The sequence below is a fragment of the Schistocerca nitens genome, chromosome 6 (genome assembly GCF_023898315.1).
Source record: "Schistocerca nitens isolate TAMUIC-IGC-003100 chromosome 6, iqSchNite1.1, whole genome shotgun sequence".
In the NCBI taxonomy this organism is placed as follows: Eukaryota; Metazoa; Arthropoda; class Insecta; order Orthoptera; family Acrididae; genus Schistocerca; species Schistocerca nitens.
Window position 1 is genome coordinate 319,398,067 of NC_064619.1, and position 17,259 is coordinate 319,415,325.

The 17,259-nt window shown below is 43.2% G+C and overlaps 1 protein-coding gene across 2 annotated transcripts in view; it reads right to left on the reverse strand.

The window, feature by feature from the left end:
* The window catches only part of LOC126263712 (uncharacterized), a 73,291-nt gene that overhangs the window by 35,904 nt on the left and 20,128 nt on the right, over positions 1-17,259 (reverse strand). For both annotated transcript variants that reach the window (XM_049960856.1, XM_049960855.1), the window contains exon 2: positions 6,204-6,547. In XM_049960856.1, coding sequence (XP_049816813.1) covers positions 6,204-6,527 — 324 coding nt within the window. In that variant the 5' untranslated portion in view covers positions 6,528-6,547. The remainder of the gene's footprint in view (positions 1-6,203; positions 6,548-17,259) is intronic.

Consider the following 17,259-nt stretch of genomic DNA (forward strand, 5'->3'; position numbering starts at 1 on the left):
GTTTCTCAGGGGACGCTACCGCCCCTCTCTCCTGTGACTCCGCCGCACTGCGATGGTTCTCAGCCTTGGCAGCCTCCAGTAGCTCCAGCACCAGCATCGCCATCATTAGAGATGCCCCAGCGAGAGCTGGCCCCCCTCGCAGGCCCAGTTTCTCAGGAGGCTGGTTCACCTGTGGTCGTCCATTCCCAATTGTCCCCACCACTGGGTCTTGCCCCTCCCGAGGTGGACCAGGATCCAGAGTTCGACGGCTTGTCTCCCATTCTGTCCTGGGCTCCAGTGGTGGAATGACGGGGGCCTCTTCATGTGGGTCACTTCCAGCTGTATTCAAAGGTTCCGGCTCGAGGGTTGGCAGATCCCCTCGACTCCAGCCTTCCGATGGACGTGGAGGTCATCGCTCCTGCATGACGCTCCACCTTCTGACGCAGTGGATCACAGTGGCTTCACCCCGCGAAGGGGGAGGAGTGCAGTAGCCACCAGAAAGATCGCGGGAGGCGCACATCGGCACGGCGCGTCACGGACGGTAGTTGCCGCAAGTATAGTTCCATCCACCAGAGGGCACGCGAGAATTCGGCCGTGACCTCTGCCGGTGAAACAACAACAACAACAACTCAGGCAGCACGGGCCATGCCCAAGCAGTTCACATCAGGCATGAGTAGGAGACAGTTCCCGGTCTACACTATGTGAAGTGCGACGGAAAACGTGAACCATGTTACTACACATCTTATACCTTCCTTTGAAGACACTGTGACACTGTCCATTCTGTTCAACTACTCTTCCAGGTCCTGTGCTGTCTCTGACAGAATTGCAATATCACCAGCAAACCTCAAAGTTTTTATTTCTTCTCCATGGATTCTAATTCTTACTCCAAATTTTACTTTTGTTTCCTTTACTGCTTGCTCAATATATAGACTGAATAACATCTGGGATAGGCTACAATCCTGTCTAACTCCCTTCCCAACCACTGCCTCCCTTTCATGCCCCTCAACTCGTATAACTGCCATCTGGTTTCTGTACAAATTGTAAATAGCCTTTCGCTCCCTGTATTTGACCCCCGCCACCTTCAGAATTTGAAAGAGGGCATTCCAGTCAACATTGTCAAAAGCTTTCTCTAAGTCTACAAATGCTAGAAATGTAGGTTTGCCTTTCCTTAATTTATCTTCTAAAATAAGTTGTAGGGCCAGTATTACCTCATGTGTTCCAACATCTCTATGGAATTCAAACTGATCTGCCCCAAAGTCAGCTTCTACCAGTTTTTCCACTCATCTGTAAACAATTTATGTCAGTATTTTGCAGCCTTGACTTATTAAACTGGTAGTTTGGTAATTTTCACACCTGGCAACATCTGCTTTCTTCAGTTTTGGAATTATTATATTATTCTTGAAGTCTGAGGGTATTTCGCTTGTCTCATACGTCTTGTTCACCAGATGGTAGAGTTTTGTCAGGGATGGCTCTTCCAAGGCTATCAGTAGTTCTAATTGAATGTTGTCTACTCCTGGGGCCTTGTTTCAACTTAGGTCTTTCAGTGCTCTGTCAAATTCTTCACGCAGTATCATATCACCCATTTCACCTTCACCTACATCCTCTTCCATTTCCATAATATTGTCTCGAGTATATCGCCCTTGTACAGACCCTCTATATACTGCTTCCACCTTTCTGCTTTCCCTTCTTTGCTTAGAACCGGTTCTCCATCTGAGCTCTTAATATTCATACAAGTGGTTCTCTTTTCTCCAAAGGTATCTTTAATTTTCCTGTAGGCAGTATCTACCTTACCCCTACTGATATATGCCTGTACATTCTTACATTTGTCCTGTAGCCATCCCTGCTTAGCCATTTTCCACTTCCTGTTGATCTCATTTTTGAGATGTTTGCATTCCTTTTTGCCTGCTTCATTTACTGCATTTTTATATTTTCTCCTTTTATCAAATAAATTCAATATCTCTTCTGTTACCCAAGGATCTCTACTAGACCTCATCTTTTTACCTACTTGACCCTCTGCTGTCTTCACTATTTCATCTTGCAAAACTACCCATTCTTCTTCCACTGTATTTCTTTCCTCTGTTCTTTTCAATCATTCCCTAATGTTCTTTCTGAAACTCACTGCAACCTCTGGTTCTTTCAGTTTATCCTAGTCCCATCTCATTAAATTTCCACCTTTATGCAGTTTCTTCAGTTTTAATCTACAGTTCATAACCAATAGATGATTGTCAGAGTCCACATCTGCCCCTGGAAATGTCATACAATTTAATACCTGAATCCTAAATCTCTGTCCCACATATGTGTCATAAAATGACAATAACCAGAAAATCTTAGAAATTAGAGATCATATGGAAGTTTATAGAGAGGCACTACTCCCATGCACCTTTTCTAAATGGAACAAAGAAGGGGGAAATGGTAGTGCTACCAAAGGTACCCTCTACCACATGCTATAATGTGGCTTACAGAGTACAGACATAGATGTAGGCGTAGAGAACATTAAAGACTGATGGTGGAGTCAACAGACCAGCTGGTGAGTTTTTGTAATTAAGAAAGTTGAAAACAATGGCTGGATGGAAACCAAAAGAAATAAACAGACAATGAGAGAATGATACTTGACTTACTGTCAAGACCATGCAAAAACTGAGAATTTCTCAGCTATCAAGGACAGATTAAAATGGATTCTTCCCAGAATCTCTGATGGTCTGCTTTCTTCCCATTTAAAGTAGTCCCACTTAGGCTTTCTTTGGTTGATATGCACAACATGACTAAAAAGGACTGAAACTCTAACAGAAAATGTTGATGCATTAACTGTTTCAGTGAGATGTTATTTTTGTGGGAAATGATGGTGAATTTCTTAAATGTGTTTTTGGAAAGATTTTAGAAAATTCCCATTAGAATAATAAATCACATGATCATACCCTGTGGATATGTCGGAAGAGTGCAAAATAACATTAAAAATGCAATTTCGACCACGTAAAGTTGAAAATACCACACATCTGATCTAACTGCCATTTTGTTGTATTGCAGTTTATGACTAGCTGATCATATCACTGTATCATCATTGTAACACATGATGGGTATAAGTGGCATGGCCTTATTGTTACTCAGTCTGTATGAAACCAAGGTAGTAGCAGTTTGTCCTATTGTTGTGACAGTGCCACGAGATTTAAAAGTGCCGCTACGTCAGTACGCGCACACGGCGATAGAGGCGCTCCGCAGCTCGACCGAGTGCGGGAGCGCCACCTGGCTATGAACGGCGCCGGCCGCATGTCACGGCACGGCAGTCGAATGACAGATACGGAGTTAGTAGCATGTAACCCGCTAGTGTTTCTACTTTTGTATATCCACGCAATTTATTAGTGATTAAAGGTTATAACACGTATGGCACAACAGAGCAATGAGAATCCGTAGAAATATTTGCAGCTGAAAAAAATTTACACTGCATAAAGTTTTTAAACTTAAAATAATCCATTCTCCAGTCTCTGTGACAGATAATTATTTGGTAGTATATTTTAACCTCCCTGCTGATGTCTACAGTCTCGTTTGAAAATCCATGTGCAAAATCTGGTCCTGGACCCCCCGAAACCATATTCCAGCCACTGAGTTCATTGGTGAGGGATGAAGACTGGAATGGGGGCACAAAGTGCCTCCTATCCTGGCATTTGTTGTAGCAATGTTCCTTCATGGTATCCATCAGAGACTCAGCTTCCCTTCATGCTGTTGTACCTCATTCAAGTGCAATTCCTCTTCCTCCACAGTCATTATTTCATCATGACACATAATTAGCAGATTCTGAATCTATTTCATTTATGTAACTTATAATATCTGTTGTGCTGTTGATCCCTGAAAACAATTATATATCTGGAACTGAAATAACAAGAAAAGTCTAGTCAGCAATGTTAGGTAGGAGTTCTCTCTTATTTGTTGCAGTTAAGTTACCAATACTGTGGCCAGATTTTATTGTTTTTCATGCAGGAGGATTTGATATGCTGTTGTGAGTTTCAAGAAATGAGTTCTCAGGTACACAATGTCTACAATGTGAAGTCAACATGTGTGTTAATTCATTGCAGAGGCTCAAGGGTAAGTAATTTCTCTTTCCTGTTGCTTGAAGATGAGTTCCATATCAAGGACCCAGGGAGATCAATGTCAGACATCAAATTAGTCAAGAAACTTAAGCATAAAATTAAAGAAATTGTAAGAACTTTCAGACAAGACAATTGGAGGATAGTGGGTTGGTTATTTGGTTGTGGTGTCACAAAGAAATTGTACTGTTTTTCCATGTCTGTTGCTTGCAAAAGAAAACGCTAGGTATGAAATGACTTCAACACTAAGAGATGTTGATGTTCTTGGACATTTATCACAGAAGATAAATAAACATGAGTGGACTGAATCACATATGACTGCACAGCTAGAACACAGTCTTTTAGGGAAGTGTGATACTGGACAACTGGCTGGTGCTTATAGGCACTCAATTGAAAGACACAATGACCAGTCACAAAAATAATTGCATACTCTATAAAATTGTGGATTTTATTAAATTTTGTGGTGATTTTAAATTCATGCTTCATGGACGTGACAAACACAATGATTCATGAAATCCAGGAATTTTATTCTATCTTATAAATTTGATTGATGAACTTGATATTGTGCTTAGTGATCACCTTTCAATGGCTATTGTTTCCAAAGACACTTCTAAACATATTTAAAATGTTTCAGTTTCTTGTATGTTGGAGGTTTATCATGAAGAAGTAAGAAATGAAATTGCTGCTGCTCATTTTGTGTCAATTAGTACTGATGAGACATTTGATACTTTCAACAACTTCTCAGTTTGTCATGAGTATCAAACATGTTTTTTTTTCTGAGGGTAAGTCTGCAGAAAGATTTTGGACTTTCCTCAGTCCTCATGAATATGATGCAAAAGCTTTAGCAGAATCTCTTAAAGAAACTTTACTGGATACTGTGAATAATTCAGATAAAAGTTATAGCTCAGAGCTACAATAGTGTAGCTGTTACGAGCAGTTGTCATTCACATGTGAAGATTCCTCTGACAGAGCATTTTAAACATGCCTGCTTTGTTCATAGTTATGTCATAAGCCGTAAGCAGAATCTGCTTTTCACCCAAGCAAAGAGTCAGAATATTTTCTCTGACCTTAGTGAGATTCCCAGAGTTTTCATACTTCTTCATAGTGAACAGTGATGCTAACTGACATAGTGAAGAGGAAAGTCTCCCATGTTTCCAGTGCAAGGTGGAATTTTAAATCAAGAACTGAGCTAGTTGTGTGCAAAAATAGAGTGTCACATGTAGAATGCCTGGAGCAAACTGAGCTTACATTTCAGCAAACGGCAACAATTACTTAAGCAAGATGGCGCCACCTGAAAATAGAGCATCCAGCATTTTGATTTTGGTTGTCTGTATTCATCCATGTTATGCCACACATTGACATATTATACAGCCTGTTACTAAAATGAGCACAATGCTAAAATGAGCATTTTTTATACTACCTGCTGCATCAGTTACCTGATTCAAATTTCTCTCTCTTCTTTCAATGTGTGATTACATATGAACAAATTGTGAAGGAAAGTTGAGTGCACAGTGAGGTGTTTAAGACTGCTTTCTATACTATAACTAATACATTCAGTTTCAGTTTTGAAAGTGTCATCATGATAATCTCCATCATCAATTTAATTTGTGAAATTCAAGATCTTTGTTAAGTAGCAAGCATGGTAGTTAATATGACAAATTTCTTGTATGCCAAAATAAATATGATAGTAGGCTGCATCATCTTGCAATTCTAATTCAACATTAATAAGAATAAAATTTAATTTGACTGAAAAACACAAAAATAAATCTTACAAAGAACACTTTCAAGATGAAGCGTACTGTGTTTAGTGTGCCCTACAGTGACATTTGTAAATGTAAACTTCATTTCACATTCTTTTTGTCACATATATATTAGCCCATCTTCTCACTCATATACCTAAGATTGTATTGTCAGATTGGTTAGCATCACAGCTCCTCAGGCTGTAATTTAACAATGTGCAGATTAGTCTCAAGAAATTGACACCCTCATTGTGTGAGTATTTGAATATTAAGTAATACTGTATTTATTAAGTTCATAATTATTTTCTTCAAGTAATGCTTGAAAATATTTGTTGTTAATCATACTTATGATGATGAAGATAAAAATCTGAATGTTTGTGTTTCCACTGAAATGAATTTTTCTTACCTCTTTGTAGAAGTTTACTTCATTTCTGTAGAATTCTACCAATTTAAATGATTTTCTGTGGCAAATATTAGATGGTAAAGCTTTAATAATAACTGATACAGAACAAGCTTTAGAGGCATTATGTGATGTGCCTTCAATTCGTATTCTTCTAATGTCACTTGCATAGCAGTCTGCCTGATTAGCCATGGGAGACAATGTGTAGCCCTTAAGTGCTGCATCTGGTTGCCCACTCATGTCTTTTAATATATCAGTGAGAAAATGTTCCTTGAACATGGGTGAAATCTTCAGTAACTCTGTTTCTGTCCCAATGACTTCAGTCATCATTTTGTGTTTAATTGCAGCACCTGCAATTAATATAACTCAAGGTTAATTTGTGCTAGCAATATATTTATTACACTGTTAAGGCCTTTTGCAAATACAGTGAGTGACTGAAAAATGACTGTTTACTTTCATTATCTTTACATGTGTGAAAAAAATGACAAGCATTGTAATGCATCTGCTGACTTTTAATACCTTCTTTGCATCAATATTTCTGCTTATTAAGCCTGAATGGTAGAAAAGCACATCAGCTTTGGAAAGACATACCATTTAATTTCTCAAATTTTTGAAAAATTTGACTTCTGCATTAAAAAAAGTCCTTTTAAAAACAGACATATCAGTGTTCTGAAACTATTTATATAACCTTTCTATCATCCAACTTTACAGTTAAGTGCAGTAACAGATTAGTACATCAAATAATTTCCAATTCTGTAAGAGGTTTGTATTGTTTCTCATTTTTTATGTGTATAATCTCACACATCTTGAAAATCCTGTACATTCCAGTAACAATGGTCTGAACACTAACCAAAATACGTAGAATATTTTTCATATGTCAATGATTTTCTGAACTGTTCAATTTGTAGTGTCTAACATGAGTGCTGTCACGTGCTATTGCAGAACTAAGTGTTCGCATAGTGTTGGTGGTGCAGTGTCACATGATGTAGTAAAGTCAACCACGCCTTTTAGTCCTTGTTTTGTTAATTCACATGTAATGATTGTTTGTTGTTACCTTAAGGTGCAAAATAGCTGAGGTCATAAGCACCCATGTCATAACTTAAAAAGGTCAATTATCAAAAGAATTTGAACTCAATAATACTCATAGAGCCTAATCAGCTGGAGTAGAGGAATAGCTAAAAATAATCACTTCCCCTTTGAGAAGGTCGTTCATTTGGGTGAAAGTTACATTTCCTTCGCCATACTACTATGATGAATAAAAAGTAGAATGTGACCTACAGATCATGCTGTATCTGCTAAAATAATGGATAATTCAGGTGGCAAACCTACATTAAAATAAACGGTTAAAAAATTGGAATTGGGTCAGAAAATGGTGCACTGTCAATGGTTGGTTGCAGTAAACAAAGAGTGGTGCAGGGTCTACATTTAATAAATGATGGTGACTGAAACACCAGTGCCCAATACACAGCTTAGCTGTGTCTTCTCGAGACAAGAGGGGTGAAAGGAAGTTGTCCAAGCCACTGTTTTGTTTCCTAGTTTCCCATAGTCTGATAGCATATTGAGAAGACCAATGTTTTGGCCAGAATGACACCATGTGCCTATGTGTGACAACACAGAGATCATATGAAGGGACAGAACAACTAAAAGGCCTAGGCAGTCAGACCACAGCCATGGCAGCAGCGTTAGCAGCTTCATTTACTGACACTCCAACGTGACCAGGGACCCACATGAACATCATGTTGCCTCCACCACCAGACAATATGCGGAGGTACTCTTGGATTCATTGTATTACAGGAAGAGGGGGGGGGGGGTTATATGTAAAGACACTGGAGGGCACTAAGTGAATCGAACATACTACACAATTGAGAAGCCTGTGTTGTCAAATGTACTGGGTGGCCCGATTGAGAGTGAAAAGCTCAGCAGTGAAAACTGAGCATTGTTCTAGAAGCTGGAATCTAAAATTTTTGTTACCAGTGACAGAGGAGTGTCCAACAACATGCTCCGTTCTAGAGCCATCAGTGTAGATGAAGGTGCTGTCTCAGAGTTATGTGCCAAGTTTGAGAAACTTACAGTGGTAGGTTGAATCTAGAGTAATGTTCTTGAGAAGTGAACTAAATCCAAGATGAATGCACACCTCTGCATGAAGCCAAGATTGTGAAGATCTCTCACCCATCACACCTGATTATAACACACTGTAGGGATGTGAAATGGAATGGCCACATAGGCTCAGTCATGGGTAAAGCAGGTGGTAGACTTTGGTTTATTGGTAGATTACTAGGGAAGCGCAGTCAGTATACAAAGGGGATTGCTTAAAAATCACTCATGCTGCCGGTCCTAGAATATTTTTCAAGAGTGTGGGACCCGTATCAGATAGGACTAATAAGGGATACTGAATGAATACAGTGAACTGCACCATGAGTGGTAACAGGTCAGCTTAATCCAAGGGAGAGTGTCACAGAGATACTGAAGGAACTGAACTAGAAGATAGATGTAAACTATCCTGAGAAAGTCTATTAACAGAGTTTCAAGAACCAGTTTTAAATAGTGACTCTAGGAATATACTACAACCCCTGCATATTGCTCACATAGGGACCATGAGAATAAGATTAGAATAATTACTGCATAGACAGAGGGATTCAGACAATCATTCTTGCCATGCTCCGTACATGAATGGAACAGGAAGAAACCCTAATAACTGGTACAATGGGAGATACCCTCTGCCACGCACCTCATGGTGGTCTGAAAAGTAGAGATGTAGATGTAGAATGTGGCAGGTAATGTAAAGTTAAGCTTCCGCGGCAGTAACTCAAAGCGCCCTCTGGGAGGCAACAAAGAAGTTGCGCTTGCCCCGTATTGGCAATCAGTGATGTCACAAAAAAAGAATGCATAGGATGGATGAAAGGGAATAGAGGAAAGGTGGCATGCTTATCTGCTGAGGAGAACACCATTCTGGTATGACAGGGGTAGTTCAGCAGCATCATAGACAGTCGTAATTGGGCTAGTATAGAAAGCTCCAGTGGCCAAACATATGCCTCAATGGCAGATTGTGTTGAGACGGTGTAAAATAGATGGTGTTGTGCAGATGAATAAATTAGACACCCACAGTCCATTTTTGATTGGACAAGGGACTGGTTTAAGCAGAAGAGGATTTTCTGATCTGCTTCCCATGAAGTACCACTTAAAACATGTAGGATATTTAGAGAGAGGGTACAGCGTGCTGAGAGGCAAGATATGTGGGAGGACCACCAGAGTTTCCTATCGATTGTGAACCCCATGAATTTTGTGATTTCAACAAATGGAAGATCAACAGGACCATCATGTAAGGGTGGTGGAAGAAACTCCTTACACTTCCAGAAATTCAGACAGGCAGGTTTTTCAGTGGCAAACTGGAAGCTGTTGTCGATGCTCCACGACTAAAGATGATCGAAACATTGCTGAAATCATAGCTCATGCAAACAGATTCACTGAGAGCTGCAGCAGATCGTGAACTCATAAATGGAAAGAGAGTCTGAGATGGCTGTTGGGAGACAGTTCATCATAGGGTTAATTGCTGTGGCAAACAGGGCTACGCTCAGCACAGAGCCCTTAGGCACCCTGTTCTCCTCAATAGAAGTGTTTGACAAAACTGAACCCACATGTACCTTGAAAACCTTGTCTTATAAAAACTCCCAAATAAAATGAGACAGACGGTCTTGGAAGCCCCACATGTGCGTTCTACAGAGGATGCTCGTCCTCCAGCAATTATTGTAAGCCTTCTCCAAATAAAAAAACACAGCTATGTTTACATATATTGTTTTTGCTTTTTGCTGCGTTACTGTTCTGGTGACTACGTTAACTAGTTCCCTTTGACAAAGAACCCTGTTTTCTGAAAAGGATCAGTACATTAAAATGCAATAACTCTTTTCTATCTATTAGCAGAGTGCCAATATATGACACACTCACAATAAAGTTCTTACACCTCCAAACGAGTGTTTGATTGCCAGTTCTGGTTATGATCGCATCCAAGCAAATGCCAATCAGCCAAAGTTGAGCAGAAACTGACAAGTGGTGACCGTGACATGATCTAGACATGGAAGGAGCTAAACAGCAACTGATTTGCATCGCATTTACAGCATGTCAGAAGAATCAGCTGTGTCAAGACTAGCAGTCCATTTGCCTCTGTTTTGGCCAATAACCCAGGCCTGCAGGATGCAGGGGTGGAAGCAAGTTGCTGCTACACTGGAATCAAGGCTGACGCAACAAAGTTCAGCTTCGTAGTGAGCCAAATGGTTCATCACTTTATGCCTGAGTTGCAAGATGTCATCACTACATCCCTTTGAGAAGCTCAAGACGGAATTTAAATGGAGAGTTGCTGCCTCACAGGATGATAGGATAAGCGAAGTTCTTACACAAGAGGACACTGGAGATGGTAGGCTGTAGCAATATCTAAGGCATCTGCACAGGAAGGTAGATACAGTCACTGTACCAGACAATTTATTGTGCACTCTGTGGAGCAGTAGATTGTCACCATAGATAAAGGCAGTAGTGTCATCTAAAATGAACATGTTATTGGACACTATGGTGGAATTTACAGACAGAAAGCTATCGGCCAGGCTCAGATTAGTGCTGCTGCGACACTGTGCAGCAGTACAATGGTCTCAGTGACAGTAGTAAGCACTGATAACAATACACATGCAGTAAACATGGATATGTTATGCACACAAGTCGGCAGGCTGTTGCCACAAAGCAGCACTGGAAACAACAGAAGGTACTACCCCAGACGTCTGAGAAGCCAATCTGCTAGCAATGCTACATCTTCTGAGCGTGAGCAGCCTATGTGTTGGTATCACTGGAGATTGGCGAGCAGGCATGAAAATGTGCAGTGATGTGCTTTCACTCGAATTCCAGTGGTAGTCGGTCATAGGTGCAACCAGTTGCCCATCACCATTTCATCTCCTGTTCATTAGCAACCGAAGTTCTGGCCTGAAATTCCTGGTGCATACTGATTCAGATCTGAGTATCCTACCATGATATCCGAAGCATCACTGCAGGCTGCCAACTGTCTTCTGTCTATTGACTGCCAACAATTTGCCTGTCATGACCTACGGCAGCCAGAGGATGGACTTGAACTTAGGATTATGCCATCCATACACTAGCAATTTTACTGTTGCAGACGTCACAGAAGTATAACTGGCGCAGATCTCTTGGTACATTACAACCTCTTGCCAGATGGTCGACTGTATTTCTGGGTTAATTTTCACTGGGTTTCATCACAATGCAGCCATACAAAGTGTGAAGCTGATGCCTGCACAAGAGTCAGTTTCCAAATTTGACCATACAGCCAGGACTGCCTAAGCTAATGCCACACAATACTGTGCACCATACTGAAATGAAAGATGGATCACCAGTGTCATGGAGAACTAGGAGTTTGGCCTTGGACCACCTCGCCATTGCTAGAGTGGAGTTTGACATTATGCCACAAGAGGGCAATATCAGACCATTGAGTAGTCTGTGGTTCTCTGCCTTACACCTAGTGCCTAAGACAGGTGAAGCCTGGCACCCCTATGGCAAATATTGTGCACTTAATTCGAGAACAGTGTTTGACCGTTACCCTGTGCCACTCTTGTGGGACTACAATCATGCATTACATGGTGCAATGATATCCATTGTATTGGAATGTGCAAAATCCTATATGCAGATTCCAGTGACAAAAGAAGAAATTCTGAAGACCATAATTATAGAGCCATTTGGGCTGTTTGAAAGCATGAATATGATATTTGGATTACGGAACACAAGGCCAACATGGCAGAGATTTATTGACTCTATCCTTCAAGTCATTCTGTTCTGTTTTTCATGTCTGGATGATGTGGCCATGTTTACAACTACCCTATATTTAAGCATCTGGAGCATTATGACAACCTGAATTTACTTTCTTGGGACACAGAATTCCACTTGCAGGCCCTCTATCTTTCACAGACAAGGTTGAAGCAATTCTGCACCTAAGTAGACCAACCAGAATTGAGGAACTGAATTCGTTTCTAGGTATACTGAACTTTTATCACCGTGTTCTACCACCACAGCAGAATTGCAGGAACCATTGATTGTGGTGCTGGCGTCACCTAAAGTGAAAATTATATCCCTAGTGTAGTGTCCTGAGCTATGTGCTCTGCATTTGAGGCCACGAAATGCGGCATGCTTGACGCAGTTCTCCTTGCACATTCCAAGCTCAAAACGCCTCTAGCACTAGCAGTGAACACAAGCCAGACAGCTTTCAGCATGGTGTTACAACAATAGTCAAAGAGCTCATGACAACCACTGGTGTATTTCTGTCCTCATCTCAGGGAAAGTGGATCATATATGACCGTGAGCTCTTGGCTGTGCACAGAGCTGTTAAATATGTTCAACTGCTGACTGAGGCACAAATATTGCTGTGCTAGTATTAGTCTTAGTCGTAGAAAAGAGGAAACTGTGGTGTCACCGCCAGACACCACACTTGCTAGGTGGTAGCTTAAATCGGCCGCGGTCCATTAGTACATGTCGGACCCGCGTGTCGCCACTGTCAGGATCGCAGACCGAGCGCCACCACAAGGCAGGTCTCGAGAGACGTACTAGCACTCGCCCCAGTTGTACGACGACATTGCTAGCGACTACACTGACGAAGCCTTTCTCTCATTTGCCGAGAGACAGTTAGAATAGCCTTCAGCTAAGTTAATGGCTATGACCTAGCAAGGCGCCATTTGTACCATTGCATGTACCTCAAGATAGAGTCTCACTTGTATCATCCAGAATGCTGTATACCAAAGGACAATATAAAAGTTAAGTGTTCTAGTAGCTATGTTCTTTTCTTTATCACATTCATTACGAATCCTGTTCCAGACTTAACGCCAGACGGCGTGAGTTGACGCGTGCCCTTTCGGCTACCCGTCTCTGTGGACTGGCTGCCTTCACAGTCCACTACAGAAACTTTATCAAAAGTCAATGAAGGCACAGTTGGACGTGGCATCTGAGGCCACTGGCAGGGTGTTGTAACAGTTGACAGCAAGTAGGCCAGGCAATGCAAACATGGTACTCGCGAGTGCAGTGCAGTGCTGCGACAGCGGTATTGCACACACGATTTGCTATGTGTGAAGCAACAACGAGGCAGCTTGAAGTTATTGCGATATGAGGCGAGGTACTAGACCAGAGCCAAGTGGCGATTTGTAGATGGCTGAGAGTGTGTGTGTTGGGGCTTATGCGTGCTCTACGTCGAGGTCATCAGCACCCTGACACACATTAAAAGAAACGAATGTGGACAGACTTAATAAAAATGAAGCACACATGCAAAGAAAGCAGGAAAAGAAGGAAAATGCTACACAAGAAAGTAAAACATAAGAAAAGGGAAAACGTAGCAACAAGAATGCCACAGGAAATTGTCATTGGCTGGCCACTTACATAAAATATGGGCAAGCTTGTCACACAGTGAGCAAATTAAGATCCTCTCCCTAAAATCTTTGTAAAAACATTTGGCATGGCACAGAACTTTAAAACTTTAACCACATTCGTCTGAGTGTTGCCTAAAAGAGATGGCAGGTCCGCTGGCAAGTCAGCCGCGGCCCGCTGGTCAGAAAATAAAACGCAATCCAATAAAACGTGGTGCACAGTGACCTGGATGTCACAAGCACCACACATTGGAGGGTCCTCTCGCTGGAGCAGGAAGCCATGCATCATAGGGCTGTGGCCTATCCAAAGCTGAGTGAGGAGAACCTCGTCCCGTCAACAGGGCTGAAAGGAAGTACACCATACACGCGTTGTGGGCTTGAGCGAGGTGAGTGCGTGCAGGGGGATAGCACACTGAGATACTTGCGGATCGAGACACGCCTCCTTGCTGCGAGATCTGCCCTTTCATTGAAACTTCCTGGCAGATTAAAGCTGTGTGCCCGACCGAGACTCGAACTCGGGACCTTTGCCTTTCGCAGGCAAGTTCTCTGCCAACTGAGCTACCAAAGCACGACTCACGCCCGGTCCTCACAGCTTTACTTCTGCCAGTATCTGATCTCCTACCTTCCAAACTTTACAGAAGCTCTTCTGCGAACCTTGCAGAACTAGCACTCCTGAAAGAAAGGATACTGCGGAGACATGGCTTAGCCACAGCCTGGTGGATGTTTCCAGAATGAGATTTTCACTCTGCAGCGGGCAAGTTCTCTACCAAGTTTGGAAGGTAGGAGACGAGATACTGGCAGAAGTAAAGCTGTGAGGACCGGGCGTGAGTCGTGCTTCGGTAGCTCAGATGGTAGAGAACTTGCCCGCGAAAGGCAAAGGTCCCAAGTTCGAGTCTCGGTCGGGCAAACAGTTTTAATCTGCCAGGAAGTTTCATATCAGCGCACACTCCGCTGCAGAGTGAAATTCTCATTCTGCCCTTTCATTCCCAGCAATGCCGGCATGCCCCGGAACCCAGCAGAAAGCCACCACCTTCCCCAGTCGCTGTAGTTGGAGGAGGACATCCTGGATGGTCTGGACTATTTTATCTGCTGGATACAAACATTGCAATGAGTGAAGGGCACTTAGTGAATTGGAACAGACAAGAAATTTAGGACAGGAAGAATGTCTCATCTGCTCCAGTGCCCGCAAGATCGCAGACAATTCTGCATCAAAGACAGTAAAAGTCTGAGGTAGTCGGACCTTGAGGACACGATCTGGAGAAACAACAGAGCAACCAACGGAATCCCCTTGTTTTGACCCATCTGTAAAAACAGCTACATAGTCGTGGTGCTCAGATAAAATGGCAGAAAATGCTGCATTAAAAACGGTGGCAGGAATGCAATCTCTCTTGTACTGCAATAAATCTAAAATCACTCTGGGCCTCTTCAGTAACCAAGGTGGCAGGCGGTTAAAGCCCAGGATTTGGGGTTGTACAGACTCCACACTGAGAGACTCTAACACACGTTGCACACAGATCGCAAACGGCAATGTAGCCCGAGGACGGTGGGAAAAAAGGCGGTCCAGAGGTGGATCAGCAACAATATGGTGAGCAGGTGAGGTTGGAGCTGCAAGAAACTTACAAGCCTGGCACACCAGCAGGAGCTGCCGCTGGATGGTAAGTGGCGGTTCCCGAGCCTCAGCACAGAGGCTGGGTGTGGGACTGGTCCGATAAGCACCCGTGGCCATTCGAATCCCAGCATAGTGGACAGCGTCAAGGATCTGCAAATAAGACGGCCTCACTGACCCATACACTGTGCACCCTTAGTCCAGCCGTGAACACACAAAAGCCTGATAAAACTGAAGGAGATGTGCCCTTTCCGCTCCCCAAGACCTGTGGCTGAGGCACTTGAGGATGTTCAGTGCCTTCAGGGTTCTGGCTTTTAAGTCTTGCAGGTGTGGCCATGACAACCTGGAGTCAAAAATTAGGCCCAGAAACCGCACTGTGTCTCTAAAATGTAGGACAGTATCCCCCATATGCAAGGCAGGCAAAGTAAAAAGACGAAGAGAATGATTAAAATGAACACAAACACACTTATCGGCAGAAAACCAAAAACCCGTCTTTGCAGCCAACTCCTCTAACCACTGCACTGTTAGCTGCAACTGACGACTCACGGTTGCCACACTGGAGGAGGAACAGAAAACAGCAAAGTCATCCACAAATAAGGAGCACTGTACTGGACGCCTCACTGTAGACATTATACTGTTGATGGCTATGGCAAAGAGGGTAACACTTAAAACACTGCCCTGGGGGACACCGTTCTCTTGCTCAAAGCGATCAGACAGTGTGTTACCAACTCGGGTCTGAAAAAACCGCTGAGACAGGAAAGACCGAATGAAAATGGGGAGGCGGCCACGAAAGCCCCATTGATGCAGTTGTGCAAGAATACAGTGTCTCCAAGTAGTATCATATGCCTTACTGATACCAAAGAAGATACCGATACAGTGATGCTGATGGAGGAAAGCCTGCTGAATAGCTGCCTCTAGGAGCGTCAGGTTGTCGACCATGGACCGAAATTGTCGGAATCCACACTGAGAGCGGCTAAGGAGCTGTCTGGTTTCTAACAGCCAGACCAGACGACGGTTAATCATCCATTCCAGGGTCTTTCCAACACAGCTTGTCAAGGCGATACTCTGATAACTACTGGGACATGTGCGGTCCTTTCCTGGTTTGAGGAAAGGGATGAGAATTGCCTCCCTTCACGAGGTGGGGAACACTCATGTCTGCCATATGAGATTAAAACGTCCGAGGAGGATTTCCTTTGACGCCGCTGGCAGATGTCGAAGCATGGAGTACCGGATGTGGTCGTGACCTGGTGCAGTGTCAGAAGTCTCAGTAAGTGCCGATTCAAGTTCCCACATGGAGAAAGGGGAGTTGTAGGCCTCAGAACTGTTCGACCGAAAGTCCAAGTTTGCTCTTTTGACAGTTGTACGGTAGCGACGAAACGCTGGATCCTGGTTCGCAGTGGCAGTACTTTGTGCAAAATGCTTGCTCTGCCAGCATCTGAGCAATGGCTCTGGGTGTCGTTTGGAGGCATCCCTGGTTCAGGACTGCAGCTATTGGTAAACGGCGGCATTTACCGGAAATCCTCAGGATGGCTTCCCATACTTTTGTGGAACAAGTGGAATGGTTGATGGAGTCCAGGAACTCCTGCCATGACCTTTTCTTGCTCTCTTTAATGACACGGCATGCCCTGGCTCTCGCGATTCAAAAGGCGGTAAGATTGACTGCTGTTGTGCGGCATTTAAATCATCAAAGAGCCGTACGCCTGTCCCGGATGGCTGAATGGCACTCTTCTGTCCACCAAGGCACAAGGCGCCGCTTAAGAGGGCCAAAAGACTTTGGTATGGACAGGTCAGCAGCATGATGGATCACAAGTGTGATGTGATCCACCCATTCCTGTACGCTGTTGCAGTGGTCAAAGACAGCCAACCGACTGAACAGTGGCCAGTTAGCCCTGCCAATAATCCACGATGGCGGCCTCTGCTCCAGCAATACACCACCCAGGAGATGAATGCAGATGGGGAAATGATCGCTGGAATGAAGGTTGTCAATGACCTCCCAGTGAACAGAGTCGGTGAGGGTTGGAGAGCAGAAAGATAGGTCAATGGCTGAGAATGACCCAGT